This window comes from Artemia franciscana, chromosome 4 (assembly GCF_032884065.1).
Source record: "Artemia franciscana chromosome 4, ASM3288406v1, whole genome shotgun sequence".
In the NCBI taxonomy this organism is placed as follows: Eukaryota; Metazoa; Arthropoda; class Branchiopoda; order Anostraca; family Artemiidae; genus Artemia; species Artemia franciscana.
In genome coordinates, this window is record NC_088866.1 from 34631829 (window position 1) to 34655216 (window position 23388).

Genomic DNA, 23388 nt, shown 5'->3' on the forward strand with positions numbered 1-23388 from the left:
TCAAACGAAAACGTTTTAGTGGATTTACGTTTAGAGTTGTTCTTTCTCTATAACACTTCCTTTGTGGTTATGTTATTGTTCCTTGTGTTATGTTTCCTTTACGTTCTTTTTAGGTATGTTTTTCCGAACCATTAATAACCAGCACAAGCAAAGCTGAAAGTCTTGAGCTTATATAAACCAGACAGCAGCAAAACAAAAGAAATTTCAAGTTAATGCTTATCTATAATTTCTCCAAAAGCATTAAAAATAACAGACATTTGAGAGGCTAAGGATTCTAGAAGTGTAAAAAAAAAAGAGAAAAATGGATCAAAAATAAGACTTATAAGCTCCAAAAAAGCACACCTTCAAGGTATCAGGTGAATAAAGCACTACTGATTGGTTAGCAGCAACCAATTAAATATTAATATTGTTAATTCAGAATGAGTATGGGTTGGAGGCAAGCTTTAAAATTGAGACTCTGGGCAATCTCAGTTTAATTTGATGAAACATATATCAAAGTTATTCACTGATCTACCCCCAACAAGCTAAGCTTCTGGAGCCAAACAACGGTTAGGAACGATTAAAAAAATTCTATAATTAAGAATGATGATCTTTGATGATGGACCATTTTTTTATTGTCTTGCCCATGTTGTTCTAGCCCGCCTTGTCCCACAAGCCCATCGTTTCTTTTTTTTCAGTTGCTTCTTTATTTTCAAAAACATCAGCCAGAGCCATCCCCAGATACTCTTGAAATAGTGCCTATGAGCTTAAAAGCAGTCCCTTTTTTCAAAGTCTGAAACTTCTAAAGGGTCACATGCTCTTCTTATGCCTCTAATAGCAGTACACTTATAACGGTTCAATTAGCTAATTCAGAAGGCTCAGCATAAAATGCATTAAATGAATAAAGTACTAATAAAGTTTTTGCAAAAGGAAAGTTACTTTTTAAGGTTAGCAACTGAAATTAGAATTGAGAAATTCCTGGTACTAGGATTCAAACACGAAAGCGTTTGTGCATTATGTTCCTTCCCAATGAAATTTTACAAATACCAATATTCAGCTATCGCCAATTTAAGCCAATCTGATATTTTCATAGAATTCTTCAGCCAGTCAGAAAATTCAATGAAAATATAATTGGCTCAAGTTAGTGCCAGCTTAAGTTCGGTATTAGTAAAATCCCACTGTGAATCGACCTTTACGCATGTGTCTTAAGTAGCTTGACCACAAGGACAGTCCTAAGAAATATAACATGTGACCAATTAGTATTTACCAATACTCCAACTAATACACTCTTCATAAAAGGAAAACAAATTTATGAAATAATAATTGAAAGGGATTTTAAAAAACAAGGTTATATTAAAGTATATGCATATTAAAACATTTGTCTTTCAATGAATCAAGTCCGTAATAGAGAAAGGGAGTAGGACGTCAATGGTCTTTGCAAAATAAGTTGGTTTTTAAAGGCATTCATTCTTTATGACATCATATGAGCAACAAGGGATTTTGGATTTATCCTGACAAATCTCGCTTTTAAAGCTTCATAGGGAGATCACGCCCTTCTTTCATTTAAAGAACCAACAGCCGTGCTATTACTAGCATCTTATGAATGCCATATCTGTAAACAGATATTTTATCTTCTGAAGATTTCATCTTTCATCCTCTAAACAGACGAAGATAAATGAAGATTCAAACGAAAACTGGACAGTTTTAGGCCCAAAAATATGGCTTCTCTTGAATTTTCTTTAGATTTGTGGTAAAGAAAAGGGGCACAAAAGGAAAAGTGCCAGTATTTGTATCCTCATAGGCTATCAATAACTTTTTCTATCAATATTGCTCTTTTTATAAAATTTTGGCATAAGCTTCACTGCAAAATCTGCGTGATTTCGCTGTGACAATTTCTATTATTTTTTAAAATTTATTTAAACCCTGATACAAGTTTTTCTTGTTAAAGGTTGGATTATACTATTGTCATGATCAGCTAGCTTGTCAAACAAGAGCTAAGAGCTCATATGGCACTTGTGACGAGGCACGAAGAGCTAAGACCCAAGAGCCCATTTGGTATGAGCTCTAGCAAAATTTCAAGAATCGATAGATTGATTTAAAAGGAAAATCCGCTCTGAGTCACGATGTCCTTCTAAATATCAAAATTCATTAAGATCCGATCACCGCTTCGTAAGTTATAAATACCTCATTTTTTTCTAATTTTTTCTCTCCCTTTATCCCTCCAGATGGTCGAATCTGGGAAAACGACTTTATCAAGTCAATTTGTGCATCTCCCGGACACGCCTACCAGATTTCATCGTCCTAGCAGGTCCAGAAGCACCAAACTCGCCAAAGCACTGAACCCCCCCAACTCCCCCAAAGAGAGCGAAACCGGTACGGTTTAGTCAATCATGTATCTACGACATTTGGTTATTCTACCAACCAAGCTTCATCCCAATTCCTCCACTCTAAGCGTTTTCAAAGATTTCCATTTCCCCTCCAACTCCCCCCACTGTCAACAGGTCTGGTCGAGATTTGAAATAAGAGCTTTGAGACATGAATTCCTTCTAAATATCAAGCATTACCCGTCAGATCCGGTCACCCGTTCTTAAGTTAAAAATATCTCAATTTTTCTAGATTTTCTAAATTAACACCCCCCCTCCCAGCTCCTTCAAAGAGAACGGGTCAGTTCCAATTATGTCAATCACGTATCTAGAACTTGTGGTAATTCTTCCCATCAAGTTTCATCCCGATCTCTCCACTCTAAGCGTTTTCCAAGATTCCTGTTTCTCTCCTCCAACCCCCTATGTCCCCGGATCCAATTCGACTCGAAAATGGAGCATCTGAAACATAATATCCTTCTATATATCAAGTTTCATTAAGATCCGATCACCTATTCGTAAGATAAAAATACCCTAATTTTCACGTTATCCAAGAATTCCGGTTTCCCCCTCCTACTCCCCCCAATGTCACATGATCTGGTCGGAATTTAAAACACGGGCTTTAAAGCACAAGATCCTTCTAAATATCAAATTTCATTAAGATCTGGTCACCCGCTCGCAAGTTAAAAATACCTTATTTTTCCGGATACCCCCCCCCCCCCCAACTCCACCAAAGAGAGCGGATCCGGTCCGGTTATGTCAGTCACGTATCTTATACTTATTTTTATTCTTCCCATCCAGTTTCATCTCCGCTTCAAGTATTTTCTAAGTTCCCCCCTCGCCCAACTGCCCCCCCCCCCCAATGACGCTGGATCCGGTTGAGATTTAGAATAAGAGATCTGAGTTACGAGGTCCTTCTAAATAGGAAGTTTCATGAGGATTCGACCACTCTTTCGTAAGTTAAAAATACGTAATTTTTCCTAATTTTTCAGAATAACCCCCCCCCCCCAATAGAGCAGATCCGTTCCAATTATGTCAAAAACACATCCAAGACTTCTTCTTATTTTTTCCACCAAGTTTCATCCCGATCCCTCTGTCACTTGGTTAATACCAAGTGCCATAAAAAGAGGAGTAAAAAGTGAATTTTTTCTACCTTTTTTCTGCATTACATTTTACATTAAAAAAGCACTAACAATTAGCAAGCCAGCCTAGACGTTAAGCAATAGCGACCATCGAAAAATACAAACCAAGCAAACATGCAAATATCCACAAACCTGAAGATTCTTAGCATGCATCAATACTTTAGGAACCATGTCATCCGCATCACTGTCAGTACCATCAAAATTTTTCGGTGATGTTAAATAAGGGGAGGCTGATCGAGGTGAACTGTTCACACTCGACTGAGCACTCTCAAAACTCTCTTTTCCACTCAAATCAGATTCACGTGGTAACTTCTCCTGCACCAGAGCCTAGATGATTATTTACAGTTATAGCACACTTGTTAATTTTATTAATTCACAACTAGTGATTAGTCAAAATTTTGTCTCAAGCCATGTCTTCACCTACCCTTTTCAGGCAAAATATACCAAGTACAATTGAAATGGGTATTCTTGGGTGCACCCAGATAGAGAGACGCTGGTCCCAGTCAAAGATATTAAAATACTTCGGGTACCAACACTAATTGTTTGGGGTGGTAAGCCCCTTAGCAAAGGCTTCATTGCAAAAGGCACGGCAATTACTTATTTACCCAGATGCCACCCACATAAAATTTACCCTCTCTCAGACTTACTAAAGTAATTTTTTTTTTACATTGAGAATGAGTTTAATATTAAGTCCTGGGTCCAACACCATCAAAGTGCGCATTGATAAGTCATTGGTTCTGACGTAGCTTGGTCAACTTTGGCTTAAAAAGATAAAGAGAAGCCCTGGCTTTATGCAGGCGAGACATAATGAGCTTCTTAACATATAAACTTTGATTAGTTTACAAGTCAAAGTTACTAAATTGCAAACATAAATTCTAAGTATGGCCGTAGACAAACACATAAATAACATCTGTGAATTTTTAGGTAAAATATGAGCTTTTTAACCTGTAAAAAACTCAAAAATAACATCCGTATATATTTAATTTAGCAAGTGTTACTATAAAGAAGCTCCTTTAATTCACTCTTTGCATCAGAACGTTAATCTTCTTAAGAACGTTAATATTGATAATTTTCTTTAGCCTGATGTAAGCGCCGGATTCTTAACGTGAAATCATAACAGTCTATTTCCAGACAAAATCTTGTCCAAGATAGGTGTGCTAGTTCTATAGACCCCTCCAACAGAAGAGTCCAAAGATATTTGAAAAAGCAAAACAAAGAAAAACAGAACGTGTTTTGATAAAATGTTTCTTTTCCCTTAAAAATTGGTAATTTTTTTTTAACTATTCATACACACTTCTGGTCCTGGGATAGTGTAACTTTCAAATATAGAAGCACAAACCATTTAAATGTAAACCTTCTCATTTCATTTTAGGTACCAAAAAGACGAACTGCCTATATTTTTATGAATCGACCACAAATATTATTAATTCCATGGGTACAATAGAAACCGAACAAGTGCAGAAGCCCTAGCCAAAGTTGGAGGAGTTAAAGTGAAAAGCTTTGATATACAGCGGGACTAAATACAAAATACCTATATTGGATTATCTTCTTTTAGTATGTTAATAAAAAATCAAACGAATAAACAATTATTTTGTACATTTTAAGTAGAAATATCAACCCCACGATTGATATTAACGAGAAATATCAACCATATTTTTTTTCTCATGCAAATTCAAAATCAGCAGTAAAACCACAGATCCTTAGCTTTGGTTCGCTGCTTCCATGCTATTTTTCAGGAAAAGATAACAATAAAAAGGAACGGAGAACAATGGTTTCATTAAATAGTATACGCTAAGAAAGGCAGAATGTTGGGAAGAGTAGGGAGGAGAGGGGTTGACAGAGTAATGAAAACGTTTCTTATGAGGGCCAACCTAGGACGTGGGTTTCAGGATTTTGAACTACATTTTCCAGGATATTCTAATGTCGAAGAACAGTGCGATTATTGTCAATGTTTGTGTTTTAATAAGTCTTTTTTTTTGTTGTGAGATTTAAAATTGTGCGGACTTTTATGTAAATATCCGTAGTCAACGATTAATTTTATTTAGCATATTCAGATAGGATTATTCTAATTCTATCCCTATGGCTACTATAACGATATTTATCAATACTGCGGTAAATATATTCACCTGATTCTTCTGTATCACCATGAATAAATATCCTGTTTTTTTCTATGTAATTTGAATGCAACGTTTCAGAAGAGAACGTTTGCGAAGAAATAAAAAGGACTTGCACAACACATACAAAAAACTGTTGCTGATAGCTTCGGACAACAAACGTGTTTCCACAAATGACCAGAAGATATTCTGATAGTATAGAATGATCGTTTGATAATTAGTTTCAAACTATCAGAAAAATTCTAATAGTTGAGGAAGAAGAACTCTCGTTCATTCATGGCATAATTTCTGTTCACATTACGTTTTAGCGTCGCTCTTTACTTTAACTTCTTTTGAGCACAAGATTTGAAAAATTCAAAGTACGAAAAATACGATTTGTGTTGACAGCAGAGAAAACTTTGAAATATTAAATTTACAATTGTTACATTAAAATACAAATCTTATTTAATCAATTGATTTGTGAGAAGTGGGAGTACAAAGTGTTGGGCAAGATTTATGTTCCATGGAGTCAACAAAGAAGACATTGCAAATAATTGTTAACATCAAATTAGGCTTTAGACTGAAACCTAAAGTGAACAAGTATACCTACGTACTTTCACCATTGAAACATATGCACTAACTACTAACATTCACATGCAGAAATCTAATGAGGCAAATTGCAAATTCTGGGGGACTACCATTCGAATTTTCAGAAGCACCATTTTAAATTTTCTTATCCTAGCTTTTTTCTATCCTTTATTTTTTAAAGAAAACTTTATATCCTTTCCATAAAAATTAAGGTTATGCCTTCTCCTTTCAATTGGTAGGTAAGCAATTTGCAATATGACCCATTCAGAGTGTACTTACTTTGTGTGTATCATAACTTAGGAGTTGCATTGAAGGTGGCAGTCCAGCGTGGAATGAAATTTTGTTGGCCCATTCAGCCATGAGTTCTTCATTTTCAGCACAAAAGAGATACTCAGAGCCATCGGTTGTTTTTAATCTAAATAATAAGAAAATATCGAAATAAGAAAATAATAGACCAATTCAGACAAAGATCAATAGTTTTGTTAACTATGGAGTGGGTAGTAATGAATAGTATTGCTAACTCAATGAGTGACTTACCAGTTCACCAAAGGAAGAGGCCAATGGTTTTCAACGCTTTCAACTACGGGAAGGTTAAAATACACATTTCCTCAACAATCAACAGAAGGCTGTTGATATGATACCAATCTCGTTACTATCATAATTGCAGTGTCGGATCGCACCTGGTAAAGAACGAACTCCATTCCGCACTAACCAAAGACTTAATAACACGTTTAAAAGTAAAACTGTTAAGTAGAGAGGAATCATCGTATGAAGCTGATTCAGGAAAGGTAACTACTATTTCCCTTAATCTTAACTGAAAAAATTTATTGAAAAAATAAATTTATGTGAATTTCAAAAAAGACCTCCGAGATTAAAACTACCCAAAAACCCAATATAGGAGAATTAAAGTCCCCCATCCTGAGCAAAAAGGAATATTACTTTTTACATGGATGAAGTTATGTCTTTTTTTCCTTTTTTTCTTCACTACTAGTAGGGCATTAAAAAACCATAGTTAGATGTTTAAGGGTTCATTTGAAAGGAAATTGCTATATCAAATGCCTTTTATAAGTAACGATTATGTTAAAGAATTTGATTCTTTTACAGCATCTCTTTTTCGATTAAAAATCGTTATTTCCGATTTGATATTTGCATTTACACTTCGTATGTTAACAATTATTAACCAAAACTAATACACTAACATAATGAATTAACAATTATTATTCACTTATGCTGATAATTTAGATAAAACATATCAACCAATTTTAGGAATCTTAAAGGTTTATCTAGTCAGGATCAAGTAAGGATTTTCTATCCAGACATATGGTCCACTGACTCTTCGAATACCCCAACCAAAAAAACGGATTTACAAAAAACGAGTATATACTTCAACAATGGGTTTTTTCACGATACCCTCTATGGGACCATTTAACAGACGCCCTATTCGGTTATTGTTTTTCATGAACAGTAAAGAGGAAATTTGAAAGTTCAATAAGTATTAAATATTTTGTTTAGGATTTCATACCTAAAAGGGGCACAAATTGCTTAATTCGAATATTACTACAGTATATATCGTGAAAATTAAGATGCTATAAGTAATCCAAAAGTGTTAAAAAAGCAACACGTTATCCTAATAGATAATGTTTCTCATTCATGCAATTCATTGAGACCTTGACATAGTATAAAAAAAAAAAAAATATTTGGCGACTAATGGTCTGTGTAGAGCAGGTACTGACCCCCTGATTCTCTTCCTTTGGCCAGGAGTACAATGTGTGGTTGGAAGCGAATCATCCGATACCTCCCTTTTCCCCCCAATTTTTCCAGGTACCAATTAATAACTGAATCGACTCTGGCACAGAGTACTCTAGTCATAACTGAGTCGACTCTAGTCACATCATTGACCTCCGTTCCAAATCAAATGATCTATGAAATCTAGTGATTTCAACTCGTCTAGGACATAATATAGTAGAAAAAAAAAATACCTGAAGACATGTTTTCTTTTTGTATAATCACTGGCCTTTTCGCAAATGCACTTGTATACAATTAAAGGAGAAGCTGCAGATTTACTCTCAGCTACGTCTTCTGGATCTTTGAAAAAACATAACAACTGGCCACAAAGAACTAGAATATAAAATAGTCAATAAGTTTCAACTTAACTATCTGTTTGAAAAACATTTAGTAAATAACTGCATCAGGGGCGCACCCAGGTTTTTGGGTCGGGGGGGGGATAAAGCAATTTTAAAACACGAAAATTTATTTATATGTATTTCATTACATTTTTATAAGTTGGACAAACATTTCAGGAGGGGGAGGGTCAAATCCCTTCACCCCTTTGGATACGGATTTGTTTCGCAGACTACAATGCCTTTGTACTTAAAACGAATGGAAATGAATAAGTGTGCACTTGATAAGACTTAAAGACAAAAAAAAAAAAAAAAAAAAAAAAAAAAAAATGTTCCATCGATTTTGATGTCACATCCACAGAATTTTTTCCATCGTAAAAGAAAAATATTAAACAAAAAAAAAGATATATTTTGCAAAATCTAAAGGGAGGCACATTTGTCCTTTTTTCAATATATTCAATAAAAATGACAAAAAAAAGAAAAAAAACTTCCCATTGAAACCACCCTAAAAAGGTAGTTTTGAAAACCTGGAGATGGAAGACTCGCCTCCCCCCACTCAGTTTTCATCACTATATTTAACTATTCTTTCCTTTTTATTTGGTTTTAATACCCCTTAACACGAAGCAGCTGATTAAAACTTCATCCTAAACACCAACACATTCCAGTTCTTTAACCAAGAAAATTGTGTTTAAAATAAAATATAAAGCTTCTATTTATGGACTGGTTAGAATTTACCATCAGTATTGTGTGTGTTTTTTTTTTTTTTTTTTTTTTTTTTTTTTTTTTTTTTTTTTTTTTTTTTTTTTTTTTACAGATACTGAAAGGAGTCTTATTATTAAAAAAATTTCCAGGAATACTCTCCAAAATTTTGCTTTCAAACAGAGATACCAGTCAGAATTCACATGACAACGGAGCCTAACTTTTTACCCAAGACAAAATATTACTATCTTCCGCCAAAATTTTCCTTTAGAGCACAAATCATGAATTAAAGAAAAAAATTTTATTTCAACAGTAAACCCTGTTTTTCAGGTATTATTTAACAGTTGTTTTTTTTTTTTTAATAATACACAGGAAAGGAACAGTTTATTAAAATAATTAATTTCGACTCTTAGTGCTTAACATAATTATGTTTTCACAAACCTAGTTTTCAAATAGTTTGCATTTTTTAGGTCGACACAGAATAAAAACCGCACAGAGTTCTCTAAAATTCACTATCTATTGTAATTAAACACGCATCATAGGGAAAAAGACAGGAACTAAAAATTCAAAATGAAGAGAGAAGGTAAAAACCTGAATAATTTTGTAATTAAACACGCATCATAGAGAGAAAGAAAGGAATAAAAAAAATGAAGAGAGAAAGCAATCACCTGAATAATAAGTTTTCCAAGAACGTATAGCAGCCCTTTTCCCACCACTTTGAAGCTCTTGTTTACGCTCCAAATAGCCTTGAATTTCAACAGCAGGTAAGGCAGGTAAGGTTTCAAGCTTTTTAGATTTCCTAAAACTGGTATTCCGACGGGTTGTAAAACTTGGTGTTCTTTTCGTTCTAGCTATTGCTGGAGAGGCTTCTTTAGAAATTCTCATACTTTCTGCACGTTTTATATCTCCACCTTAAAAAGAGAATAAAAAATTAATAGTACAGTACATAAAGAGTATGAGACAGACTGATTGCTGATCAGTTTCTGTACAAAAATGTTTTTCTTCTAAAGCTGTGGGTTAAATTACACTAATAAGAATGCCTTACTAATATCTTGCTTAAATCATTACTTTTTAGCAAGTTATCAGTGGTTGAAATCATCCTAATTTGACTTGCCTTTGCAAAGTTATCCCTTATTCCCTTGGACCAAAGAAGGACCTTAGGCCTTAAATAGTATTTTTAGCGGCATCATAAGCTGAATAGCAAGCTTGGTAAAAAAACTTATTCTGGTAACAACAAGAACTGAAATTCAGTTTGCTATTAATGAGACACATTCACTTCTTAAAAATAAGTTCTTTTCAAGGAGAGAATACTTAACAAAATCTCAAACAAGTAACTTTAAAAAAAACAAAAAAACAAAAACAAAAAAAACAAAAGAAACAATTCTTAGATAATCAATTTTAAGCTCTAAAAGTAATAAGTTTTCAAACGTAGTTATTAAAGGATTGAACTTGGAATTGTGAAACTACCTTTTTATTTCAGTTTCATTAAAAGATTGAAGGCTAAAATAATAGTTCAAACTCTTACGAAGTAGGTAATGTTGGAGGAGGGGGAAGCAAACAGGGATGTGTTTGCTTCATATCCGTGTTTTTCTTTAGAATTTCATGATCAAGTTTACTCCAATTTCCGATTGTCCCGAACAAATATAAAAAAACTTTGGACCCTGGACACATCCATTTTTATTTCCTTTTTTTTCATAGCCCAGAAAATTGAATTTAGAGATACGGCCTTGCCTAGAGACCAATCAGTCCATATTGAAGCCAATTTCAGTCGAATACTGAAGTGTACCAAGTATGTTGCCCCTATCTAAGGACCTAAGTAAACGCCATTAAACACAGAACGTTTTTTTCTACCATGGAATTAGTGCATTAAACCAAAGCAAGGAATAACTTTTTTCTTTCATTGATGAACGGACTTGTTTAAATCAGAGTATGAAAGTTTCAACGCAGCTATAGGTGAGTCACTTAGACGTCTAATTTATTTGGTTCTTTCTTATATATTGAGATTCTGTGTAAATGCACTTTTTGATTGATTAATATCATAGTACTGTTTAACATAAAATTATGACAAAATAAACTGTTGACATCGAACACCTATTTTTCTAGTGGCCATCTTGATCTTGTTTATATAGAAATACATCTAAAACATATTTTCCATACTCAAGCACACGAACAAATGCCGAAAAAAAATTACTGGAGTTTTTTCACCAAACACACATTGATTAACACCATTGGAACTTATCAAACAGTTCGTGGTGTAGAACTGTAAGGAGCGACCCAGCTCGATAACAACCCAAACTATAAACAAGAGCTAAGAGCTCATTGGCACTTGTGACGAGGCAAGAACAGCTAAGAGCCAAGAGCTCATATGGTGTGAGCTCTAACAAAATTCTAAGAATCAATAGATTGACTTAAAAGGAAAATCAGAGGCTTAATGCCCGTCAGGATTTAATATAAGAGTCACGATGTCCTTCTAAATATCAAAATTCATTAAGATCCGATCACCCACTCGTAAGTTATAAATACCTCATTTTTGCTAATTTTTCCTGTCCCTTTAGTCCCCCAGAGGGTCGAATCTGGGAAAACGACTTTATCAAGTCAATTTGTGCAGCTCCCTGACACCCCTACCAATTTTCATCGTCCTAGCACGTCTAGAAGCACATAACTCGCCAAAGAACTGAACCCCTCCCCCCAACTCCCCCAAAGAGAGCAAATCCAGTACGGTTACGTCAATCGCGTATCTACGACATTTGCTTATTATATCCACCAAGCTTCATCCCGATTCCTCCACTCTAAGCGTTTTCCAAGATTTCCGATTTCCCCCTCCAACTCCCCCTAATGTCAACAGATCTGGTCGGGATTCGAAATAAGAGCTCTGAGTCATGAATTCCTTCTAAATATCAAATTTCATTAAGATCCGGTCACCTGTTCTTAAGTTAAAAATACCTAAATTTTTCTAATTTTTCCAAATTAACACCCCAGCTCGTCCAAAGAGAGCGGATCCGTTCCAATTATGTCAATCACGTATCTAGAACTTGTACTTATTCTTCCCATCAAGTTTCATCCCGATCTCTCCACTCTAAGCGTTTTCCAAGATTTCTGTTTCCCTCCTCAAATCCCCTATGTCCCCGGATCCAATTCGAGTCGAAAATGGAGTATCTGAGACATAAGATCCTTCTATATATCAAGTTTCATTAAGATCCGATAACCTATTCGTAAGATAAAAATACCCAATTTTCACGTTTTCCAAGAATTCCGGTTTCCCCCTCCAGCTCCCCCAATGTCACAGGATCTGGTCGGAATTTAAAGTAAGAGCTTTAAAGCACAAGATCCTTCTAAATATCAAATTTCATTAAGATCTGATCATTCGTTCGTGAGTTACAAATACCTCATTTTCCGAATTACAGATTACTCCACCAAAGAGAGTGGATCCGGTCCGGTTATGTCAGTCACGTATCTAAGACTTGTTTTTATTCTTCCAATCCAGTTTCATCCTGATCTCTCCGCTTTAAGTATTTTCTAAGATTTCCGGTCCCCCCAACTGCCCTCGCATGACACTGGATCCGGTTGAGAATTAAAATAAGAGATCTGAGTTACGAGGTCCTTCTAAATATGAAGTTTCACGAAGATCCGATCACTCCTTCGTAAGTTAAAAATACGTCATTTTTTCTAATTTTTCAGAATTTTTCCTCCTCAATGGAGGGAAATCTATGTCCCCGGATCCGATTCGAGTCGAAAATGGAGTATCTGAGACATAAGATCCTTCTATATATCAAGTTTCATTAAGATCCGATAACCTATTCGTAAAATAAAAATACCCAATTTTCACGTTTTCCAACAATTCCGGTTTCCCCCTCCAACTCCCCCAATGTCACAGGATCTGGTCGGAATTTAAAGTAAGAGCTTTAAAGCACAAGATCCTTCTAAATATCAAATTTCATTAAGATCTGATCATTCGTTCGTGAGTTACAAATACCTAATTTTTCCGAATTACAAATTACTCCACCAAAGAGAGTGGATTCGGTCCGGTTATGTCAGTCACGTATCTAAGACTTGTTTTTATTCTTCCAATCCAGTTTCATCCTGATCTCTCCGCTTTAAGTATTTTCTAAGATTTCCGGTCCCCCCAACTGCCCTCCCATGACGCTGGATCCGGTTGAGAATTAAAATAAGAGATCTGAGTTACGAGGTCCTTCTAAATATGAAGTTTCACGAAAATCCGATCACTCCTTCGTAAGTTAAAAATACGTCATTTTTTCTAATTTTTCAGAATTAACCCCCCCCCCCAATAGAGCAGATCCGTTCCGGTTATGTCAATCACGTATCTAAGACTTATGATTATTTTACCAACAAGTTTAATCCCGATTCCTCTACTCTAAGCGTTTTCCATGATTTTAGCCCCTCCCCCCAATCCCCCCCAATGTCACCAGATCCGGTCGAGATTTAAAATAAGGGCTCTGAGACACGATATCCTTCCAAACATCAAATTTCATTAAGATCTGATCAGCCGTTCGCAAGTTAAAAATACTTCATTTTTTCTATTTTTTCCGAATTAACCGGCCCCCACTCCCTCCAGACGGTCAAATTGGGAAAAAAACTATTTATAATTGAATCTGGTCCGGTCCCTGATACGCCTGCCAAATTTCATCGTCCTAGCTTACCTGGAAGTGCCAAAAGTAGCAAAACCGGGACCGACAGACAGACAGACAGACTGACAGAATTTGCGATTGCTATATGTCACTTGGTTAATACCAAGTGCCATAAAAAGGATTTTTGATACCAATAGATACATCAAAAGAGTTGAATTTTATGCTGATTTCAGATATACAAGGTTCATCAAGTTTTAGTCATACCCATCAAAAGTTACGAGCCAGAAAAAATTTGTGTTATTTTCAAAAAAAGGGGAAACACCCCCTAAAAGTGATAGAATCTTAATAAAAACCACACATCGTATCAGAAAACCGTAATTTAGTTGTTGAAGCTCCTATCTGCAAAAATGTGGATGTTTCGTATTTTTCGACAGAAGAGAGATCACGGATACGTGTTTATTTATTTTTTTTTTCTCAGGGGTCGTATCGCTTCAGTGGTCTTAGAATATTGCGAGAGGGCTCATTCGAATGTAAATTTAAAGTTCTAGTGCTCCCTTTAAGTGACCGAAAATTGGAGGGCGAATAAGCCACCTCCCATTCTTATTTTTTCCGAATGTCACCCGATCCAAATTTTGAGATAGCTGTTTTGTTCCGCATAGTCGAAAATCTAAAGTCTTTGAGGATGACTTAATTTCCCATAGTCCTTTGGGGAAGGCCTGCAAGTTATGAACTTTGCTCATTATTTATATATAGTATTGGTTATTGGAAAGTGTACAGACGTTTTCAGGAGGGATTCTTTCTTGTGGGGGGAGGGTCAGGGGAAGGGGGTTCAGCCCTGCTGTGCGTTGCTACAGCTGGGTTTGAACTATGGATCCCGTATTACCAAGCTGAGATCGAACCCACCGCGCCACCGCAGGACTGATCAAAGCCCAAATTTCCATTTTGATCTCCCCATTTTGATTATCTCCATTTCCATATATCCTCATTTTGAATTTTTCCGACTGCTTGTTTTCAACTTCATTAATTTGGCTTCTCAACACACCCTATATATTGCAAAAACCACCTCTTACCGGCTTTAATACGGCTGGCAATTGAAAGGTCACTGCCATATTTTGCTCCGTTTTCAACAGTCAATGTGGCCATAGGTTTAGCTGGTGACTGGTTAGCACTGGCAGGTTGGCGGTCAGAAGCAACTGAACCAGCAATAGATGGTGCCTTGGATGGAGAACGCATGTCCCCATTTGCCATTTTTTCAAAGTCCTCTCGGGTAATTTTGATTTCTTGAGTTCTCCTGCGAGACTGCTCCTCTTGACGTCTTTCCTGCAAAATATGAATATATTTTAAATATTGTTTTAATTTAATATAATTTTACACAACTACAAGGTTTCAATGAATTTGCTGTTAAGCTTTGATCAAAATTTCAAAAATTATTTCTAAGAAAAGATCTAGTAAAAAAGATTGGCTCATTTTGGCTATATGATTAATAGGCTTTTTCATTAAAGTATAGTGTAAAATAAAGAAACCAATAAGAAACTAACTTATTAAAAAAGTCATCGATATAACATTGATTCAACTAAAACTAAAAAATTCATGCACAAAAATGATGATTTGAAGTGTACACACTTAACCATATGTACGCAAAATTAATTATAAAAAAATACTTCAATGTGAAATAAAATCAGTAACCAATGAAAATGAGCCCGTATCCAAAAGGCATACAGGGCTAGCTGCAAAAATAGAAAAATAAGGAAATAATATCATATTTTTGATGAAATCGAATAGTGCGAATCAATAACCTTTTTTCGGTCTTGAGTGATTCTTTTTTTTTTTTTGATATTATTGCAATGACGTCATGTACTATGTAAAAGGTTGAAAATGATGCATCGTTTGAAAAACAATAAAATTTTTGCCTCAACAGCATGGACTATCCAACGTGACAAGACCAATCTGAACAGCTAAAGCAAAGGGATGAAAAAAATATCTAAAGTAACGATGAGTGAAAATGAAGCACAAAGAAATATGTGATTAGAAAACAAGCAACAACAAGTATCATGACGTCACAAGTATCAATAAGGAAAATATTTTGCAATTTGACTAAATCCATTATAAAATATGCTTGAGAATATTCTTCATGCTTAAGTATGTAAGAAAACCCCTTTCCCAAATTCTGAAATCCTCTCCTTCCCCTAAAGTAATTGATGCCGATTATAATCAACGCAGGCAAGGATTTGTCTGGTCTTAACCTTTTCAACCGTTTTTAAGACTCCCTCAAATTTGCTTTTGAATAGGTCAATTACCTTGTCTCACCATAAAAAAAGCCTTATTATTCTTGATTCTGAATTCAAGTTAAAAAAAGCAAAGAACAGGAAAGACAAAAACCTGACTGATGTTCTATAAACTGATATTATGAAGAGCGGAATGATTTTTAGGATGACTCACATTAGCAATCCTTTGAACTTCTTTTTTCTTAGCTAAATCAAGACGTTCTTGCTCTTTACGCTTCTCTTCCATTAGTTTAGCCTCCTCTTCAAGTTTGCGCATGTTACCAAATTCTTCCTCAATCTGAAAAAGAGTATCCTATGAAAAAGACAACAAGATATAAAGCCAACGTTTGGTTCGTAATCCCATTCTAGAACAACAAGCTTTAGATCTTTAAGTAAATCGTCCACTCATGCGTTAATATTTAAAAAAGTGCAATGTAGATTTGAATAATATTTTATGAGGTAAATTTAGTAGAGTTTCAAAAAAAAAAAAAAAAATCGAATGTCACGAAACAAAATTTTTAAATATAATTTTTAGAATAGAAATATTTCAGTATTACGGCTCATTCCCACCAGTTCTTTTAGAGGCAAAGTTGTGATCAATAAAACATTGACCGAAATAAGCTGTAATAATTTTCAACAGCAGAAGCTTGAAACTCTCTTTAGCACAAATGTGGTCTTTAGAGGATTTAGGGGCGGTATCCCCAGTACTATCTGTGATAATGTCTGTTAGTTTTAAGTTCTGACCATTCATCCTTTGTAGAATGAGCCTCATCTATATATATATATAAATAAGTTGTCTGTGTCTGTCTAGTGACGTCATGTTTGTGTGTCGACTGACGTCATGTTTGTCGACCGACGAAATTACAGACCGGGACATCGGGACACAAATGACGACCGGGACACCGGGACATCTATCTTCTATATATATATATAAATAAGCTGTTTGTCTGTCTGTCGACTGACGTCATGTTTGTGTGTCGACTGACGTCATGTTTGTCGACTGACGTCATTGTAAGGATTGAGCTGTATGTCGTCATGAAGTTGTTTGTCGTCTGACGTCATGTTTGTCGACTAACGAAACTACAGACCGGGACACCGGGACACAAATGACGTCTTATGTCTGTTATAACGTAATAGAGGCAACAATCTTGACAGGGCCTTTTGAGGGTGAGGCTTTTCTTATTCCACGCATTCTAATGATTCCAATGGATCTGCCTTTTCAACCTAAAAGATTGCAATTCCCAATTTAATTAGCATATTTAGTTTTCAGTCCAGAACCACTAAAGCTATTATGTAAATATCAAAAATATTTATATATAAAAATAAGTTGTTTGTCTGTCTGTCGACTGACGTCATGTTTGTGTGTAGACTGACGTCATGTTTGTCGACTGACGTCATTATAAGGATTGAGCTGTATGTCGTCATGAAGTTGTTTGTCGTCTGACGTCATGTTTGTCGACTAACAAAACTACAGACCGGGACACCGGGACACAAATGACGTGTTATGTCTGTTATAACGTAATAGAGGCAACAATCTTGACAGGGCCTTTTGAGGGTGAGGCTTTTCTTATTCCACGCATTCTCATGATTCCAATGGATCTGCCTTTACAACCTAAAAGATTGCAATTCCCAATTTGATTAGCATATTTAGTTTTCAGTCCAGAACCACTAAAGCTATTTTGTAAATATCAAAAATATTTATGTTGTCTGAGCAATAATTTTTAGTTTTTATTTCAAAATAGAAAATTACCTGACAATTTTAGAATTATATCTATCTATATATATAAAAATAAGTTGTCTGTCTGTGGATCAGGTGACGTCATGTTTCTGTGTCGACTGGCGTCATGAAGTTGGTTGTCGTCATTTTTGCTATGACGGTGACGTCATTAAAGATATTTAAGACATATATGTTCACGTAGAAATCTATTAATGTTTAAGTTTAAAATGACTGATGAACTTACAATGGCAAAAGCCGATGAAGATGCTCAAAGAGTCTATGCCAAAAAACTTGCTGCTGATAGAGAAAGTCAGAAAAGAAAGCGTGCCGAGGAATCAAAAGAACAGCAAGGAAACAGGCTTGAGGCTAAAGAACGCAAAACCGCGCAGTTAGATGAAGATCCACCTGGACAGCGAGAGTCAAAACATATCAAAACTGAAAATGATAGCGATGATGATTGGGCTTGGGATCTTGACTTGGATAAGGTCATCAATGCCTACCAGATTTTAGTTAAAAAAACAAAGGTTTGGCGATATGTATTTCATAGTGAAGCTGAAAAATAAAGAAGAAAAAGAAAACAGAAAAAAGAAAAAATGTAAAAAACTAAAAAAATACTAAAAAGAAAAAACACTCAAAGAGAAATTACAGACCGGGACACAAATGACGACCGGGACAGAGGGAATATAAATAACGACCGGGACACTCAAGGAGAAATTACAGACTGGGATACCGGGACACAAATGACGACCGGGACACAGGCAATATAAATGACGACCAGGACACAGGTATTTAAGAATATCGTTCAAAGACAAATTTTTAATTGTAAGAAGACCGTTGAAAGAGAAATTTCTAATTGTAAAATGACTGAAGAACCTACAATGGCAACACCCGAGGAAGCTGCTCAAAACGAATGTATTCACGCCGAAGTAGCTGAGTTGGTAAAGCGTTATGTTTCAGGTTCTAGGTCCGAGAGGCTCAAGGTTTGAACCTTGGCTTTAGCATTAATACAAAAGAAGAAAAAAACTAAAAAGGTAAAAACTACAAAAAAACTAAAAAGAAAATATATATATATATCTATATATATAAAAATAAGTTGTCTGTCTGTGGATGTGTGGATGGATGTGTGGATGGATGTGTCAGGTGACGTCACCTGAAAAAACTGGATTAGGTGACGTCAAAACTGAAAAACTAAAAAAAGGCAAAAACTACAAAAAAAAAACTAAAAACTAATAAAAAAAATAAAAAAGCTAAAAAACTAAAAAAACTATAAGGTAAAAACCAATAAAAAACTAAAAAAAAAACTGAAAAAACTAAAAAAAGGCAAAAACTACAAAAAAAAAACTAAAAACTAATAAAAAAAGTAAAAAAGCTAAAAAACTAAAAAAACTAAAAAAACTAAAAAAAGGTAAAAAAATAAAAAAAATAAAAAATAAAAAAAAACTAAAAAAAGGAAAAAACTGAAAAATAAGCTAAAATAAAGGTAAAAACCAATAAAAAACTAAAAAAAAAAAGGAAAAAACTAATAAATGACGACACTCAAAGAGAAAGCGACCAGGACAAAAGGAATGTTCGATTAGCAATCAACAAAGCACCGGGACACAGGGAGTATAAATGACGACCAGGACATAAGTAAAAAAAAAAAAACTATCTATATATATAGAAATAAGTTGTCTGTGGATCTGTGGATCGTGGATCAGGTGACGTCACCTGAAAAAACTGGATCAGGTGACGTCAAAACTGAAAAAACTAAAAAAAGGCAAAAACTACAAAAAAAACTAAAAACTAATAAAAAAAATAAAAAAGCTAAAAACTAAAAAAAAGGCAAAAACTACAAAAAAACTAAAAACTAATAAAAAAAATAAAAAAGCTAAAAAACTAAAAAAACTAAAAAAGATAAAAAACTAAAAAAACTAAAAACTAAAAAAAAACTAAAAAAGGTAAAAACTAAAAGAACTAAAAAAGAAAAAAATAAATGACGACACTCAAAGAGAAAGCGACCAGGACAAAAGGAATGTTCGATTAGCAATCAACAAAGCACCGGGACACAGGGAGTATAAATGACGACCAGGACACAAGTAAAAAAAAAAATTAACAAAACTAAAAAGAAGGTAAAAACTACAAAAAAACTAAAAAGAAAAAAAAAACTAAAAACTAATAAAAAAACTAAAAAATCTAAAAATCTAAATAAACTAAAAAAGAAAAAAAGGAAAAAAATAAAGGAGAAAAACAAAAACTAAAAACGAATGTATATACAGACCGGTACACCGGGATACAAATGACGACCGGGACACAGGGAATATAAATAACGACCGGGACACAGGGACACAACTACAACGAGGACACCGGGGGAAACAGGGGGATATAAATGACGACCAGGACAAAAGGAATGTTCGATTAGCAATCAACAAAGCACCGGGACACAGGGAGTATAAATGACGACCAGGACACAAGTAAAAAAAAAATTAACAAAACTAAAAAGAAGTAAAAACTACAAAAAAACTAAAAAGAAAAAAAAACTAAAAACTAATAAAAAAACTAAAAAATCTAAAAATCTAAATAAACTAAAAAAGAAAAAAAAAGGAAAAAAATAAAGGAGAAAAACAAAACTAAAAAACGAATGTATATACAGACCGGTACACCGGGATACAAATGACGACCGGGACACAGGGAATATAAATAACGACCGGGACACAGGGACACAACTACAACGAGGACACCGGGGAAACAGGGGGATATAAATGACGACCGGGACAAAAAAAACTAAAAAGAAATAAAAACTAAAAACTAATAAAAAAAACTAAAAAATCTAAAAATCTAAATAAGCTAAAAAAGAAAAAAAAAGGAAAAAAATAAAGGAGAAAAACAAAACTAAAAAACGAATGTATATACAGACCGGGACACCGGGATACAAATGATGACCGGGACCCGGGACACAGGGAATATAAATGACGACCGGGACACAGGGACACAACTACAACGGGGACACCGGGGGAAACAGGGGATAACCTGACAATCTATTTATATGCAAAGACAATGGGACAGCAAAGAATGTTGTATATTCGCAAGTTTTACGTAGTTAAAACCATATATATATATATATATATCTATATTCACAGGTGGGACATAGGGACACAACTACAATGGCGCGTAACTATTATGGCGCGTAACGACTTACGCGCGCGGGGGGGGCTTGGGGGGGGGCGCGAAGCGCCCCCACCAACTAGGTGTTGGGTGGCGCGAAGCGCCACCCCAACAGCTAGTATTTATATATATATCATCTTTTCCACAAAAATAATAATTTAGTGCTTCTGCTTAAAAACAGCAATCGAATTGATGCCTCCTGATACGCAACTATCAACAAAGTGGCAATCGTTGTGGTCGGTGATCAGTTCTTACCTCGAGATAATATTCTTTATAGGCGAAACAATCAGTTGACAAGAATTGCTTAAACTCATCGATGCTACGATGCCCTACAATATCCTGACGAATATAAATGACGCCCGGGACACTCAAATAGAAATCACAGACTGGGACACCGGGACACAATGACGACGGGGACACAGGGAATATAAATGACGACTCGGACACAGGGACACAACTACAACGGGGACGCCGGGGGGCACAGGGGATATATAAATGACGACGGCAACAAAGGAAATGGTCGATTAGCAATCACCATCAACAAAGCTCAAGGGCAATCAATAGAATCATGAGGTATAGATCTGAATACGGATTGTTTTCCCATGGACCATTATGCGTTGCATGTTCATGAGTCGGTAAACCTGACAATCTATTTATATGCACAGACGATGGGACAGCAAAGAATGTTGTATATTCGCAAGTTTTACGTAGTTAAAAACACACACACACACATATATATATATATATATATATATATATATATATATATATATATATATATATATATATATATATATATATATATATATATATATATATATATCTATATTCACAGGTGGGACATAGGGACACGACTACAATGGCGCGTAACGACTTACGCGCACGGGGGGCTTGGGGGGGGGCGCGAAGCGCCCCAACCAACCAGGTGTTGGGGTGGCGCGAAGCGCCACCCCAACAGCTAGTTTATATATAAAAATAAGTTGTCTGTGTGTCTGTCGAGTGACGTCATGTTTGTGTGTCGACTGACGTCATGTTTGTCGACTGACGAAATTACAGACAAGGACATCGGGACACAAATGACGACCGGGACACCGGGACATAGGGAATATAAAGGACGACCAGGACACTCAAAGAGAAAGCAACAGTGACACAAGGAATGTTCGACTAGCAATCACCATCAACAAAGCACCGGGACACAAATGACGACCGGGACACAGGGGATATAAATGACGACCAGGACATAAGTAAAAAAAAAACTAAGAAAACTAAAAAAGAAAAAAAAAGGAAAAAAACTGAAAAATAAAGGAGAAAAACAAAACTAAAAAAAATAAAAATAAAAAAAAACTAAAAAGGTAAAAACTATAAAAAAACTAAAGAAAAAGAAAAAAACTAAAAAAAACTAAAAAAAGTGAAAACCAAAAAAAAACTAAAAAGAAAAAAAGGGAAAAAACACAAAAATTTATTTCATCATATACCAATTCAAAAACGAATGTATATATACAGACCGAGACACCGGGACACAAATGACGACCGGGACACAGGGAATATAAATGACGACCGGGACACAGGGAATTTTCGATTAGCAATCACCATCAACAAAGCTCAAGGGCAATCGTTAAAATCATGAGGTATAACTAAAAAAAACTAAAAAAAAGATAAAAAACTAAAAACTAAAAAAAAAGACCAATTCAAAAACGAATGTACATACAGACCGGGACACCGGGACACAAATGACGACCGGGACACCGGGACACAAGGAATATAAATGACGACCGGGACAATCAAAGAGAAATTACAGACTGGGACACCGTGACACAAATGACGACCGGGACACAGGGAATATAAATGACGACCGGGACACAGGGACACAACTACAACGGGGACGCCGGGGGGCACAGGGGGATATATAAATGACGACGGCGACACAGGGAATGGTCGATTAGCAATCACCATCCACAAAGCTCAGGGGCAATCATTAGAATCATGAGGTATAGATCTGAATACGGATTGTTTTCCCATGGACAATTATATGTTGCATGTTCAAGAGTCGGTAAACTGACAATCTATTTCTATGCACAGACAATGGGACAGCGAAGAATGTTGTATATATATATATATATATATATATATATATATATATATATATATATATATATATATATATAATATATATATATATATATATATATATATATATATATATATATATATATATATATATATATATATATATATATATATATATATATATATATATATAAATATATATATATATATATATATATATATATATATATATATATATATATATATATATATATATATATATATATATATATATATATATATATATATATATATATATATATATATATATATATATATATATATATATATATATATATATATATATATATATATATATATATATATATATATATATATATATATATATATATATATATATATATTATATATATATATATATATATATATATATATATATATATATATATATATAAATATATATATATATATATATATATAATATATATATATATATATATATATATATATATATATATATATATATATATATATATATATATATATATATATATATATATATATATATATATAATATATATATATATATATATATATATATATATATATCTATATATCTCTATATATATATA

At 34.4% G+C, this 23388-nt stretch overlaps 1 protein-coding gene across 1 annotated transcript in view; it reads right to left on the bottom strand.

Annotated features, from left to right (window-relative positions):
• The window catches only part of LOC136026346 (spectrin beta chain, non-erythrocytic 1-like), a gene marked incomplete in the record, with an annotated part of 229939 nt that overhangs the window by 12524 nt on the left and 194027 nt on the right, over nt 1-23388 (bottom strand). The window contains 6 exon segments of the mRNA XM_065702858.1: nt 3614-3808; nt 6442-6577; nt 8142-8280; nt 9650-9892; nt 14638-14887; nt 16007-16129. Coding sequence (XP_065558930.1) covers nt 3614-3808; nt 6442-6577; nt 8142-8280; nt 9650-9892; nt 14638-14887; nt 16007-16129 — 1086 coding nt within the window.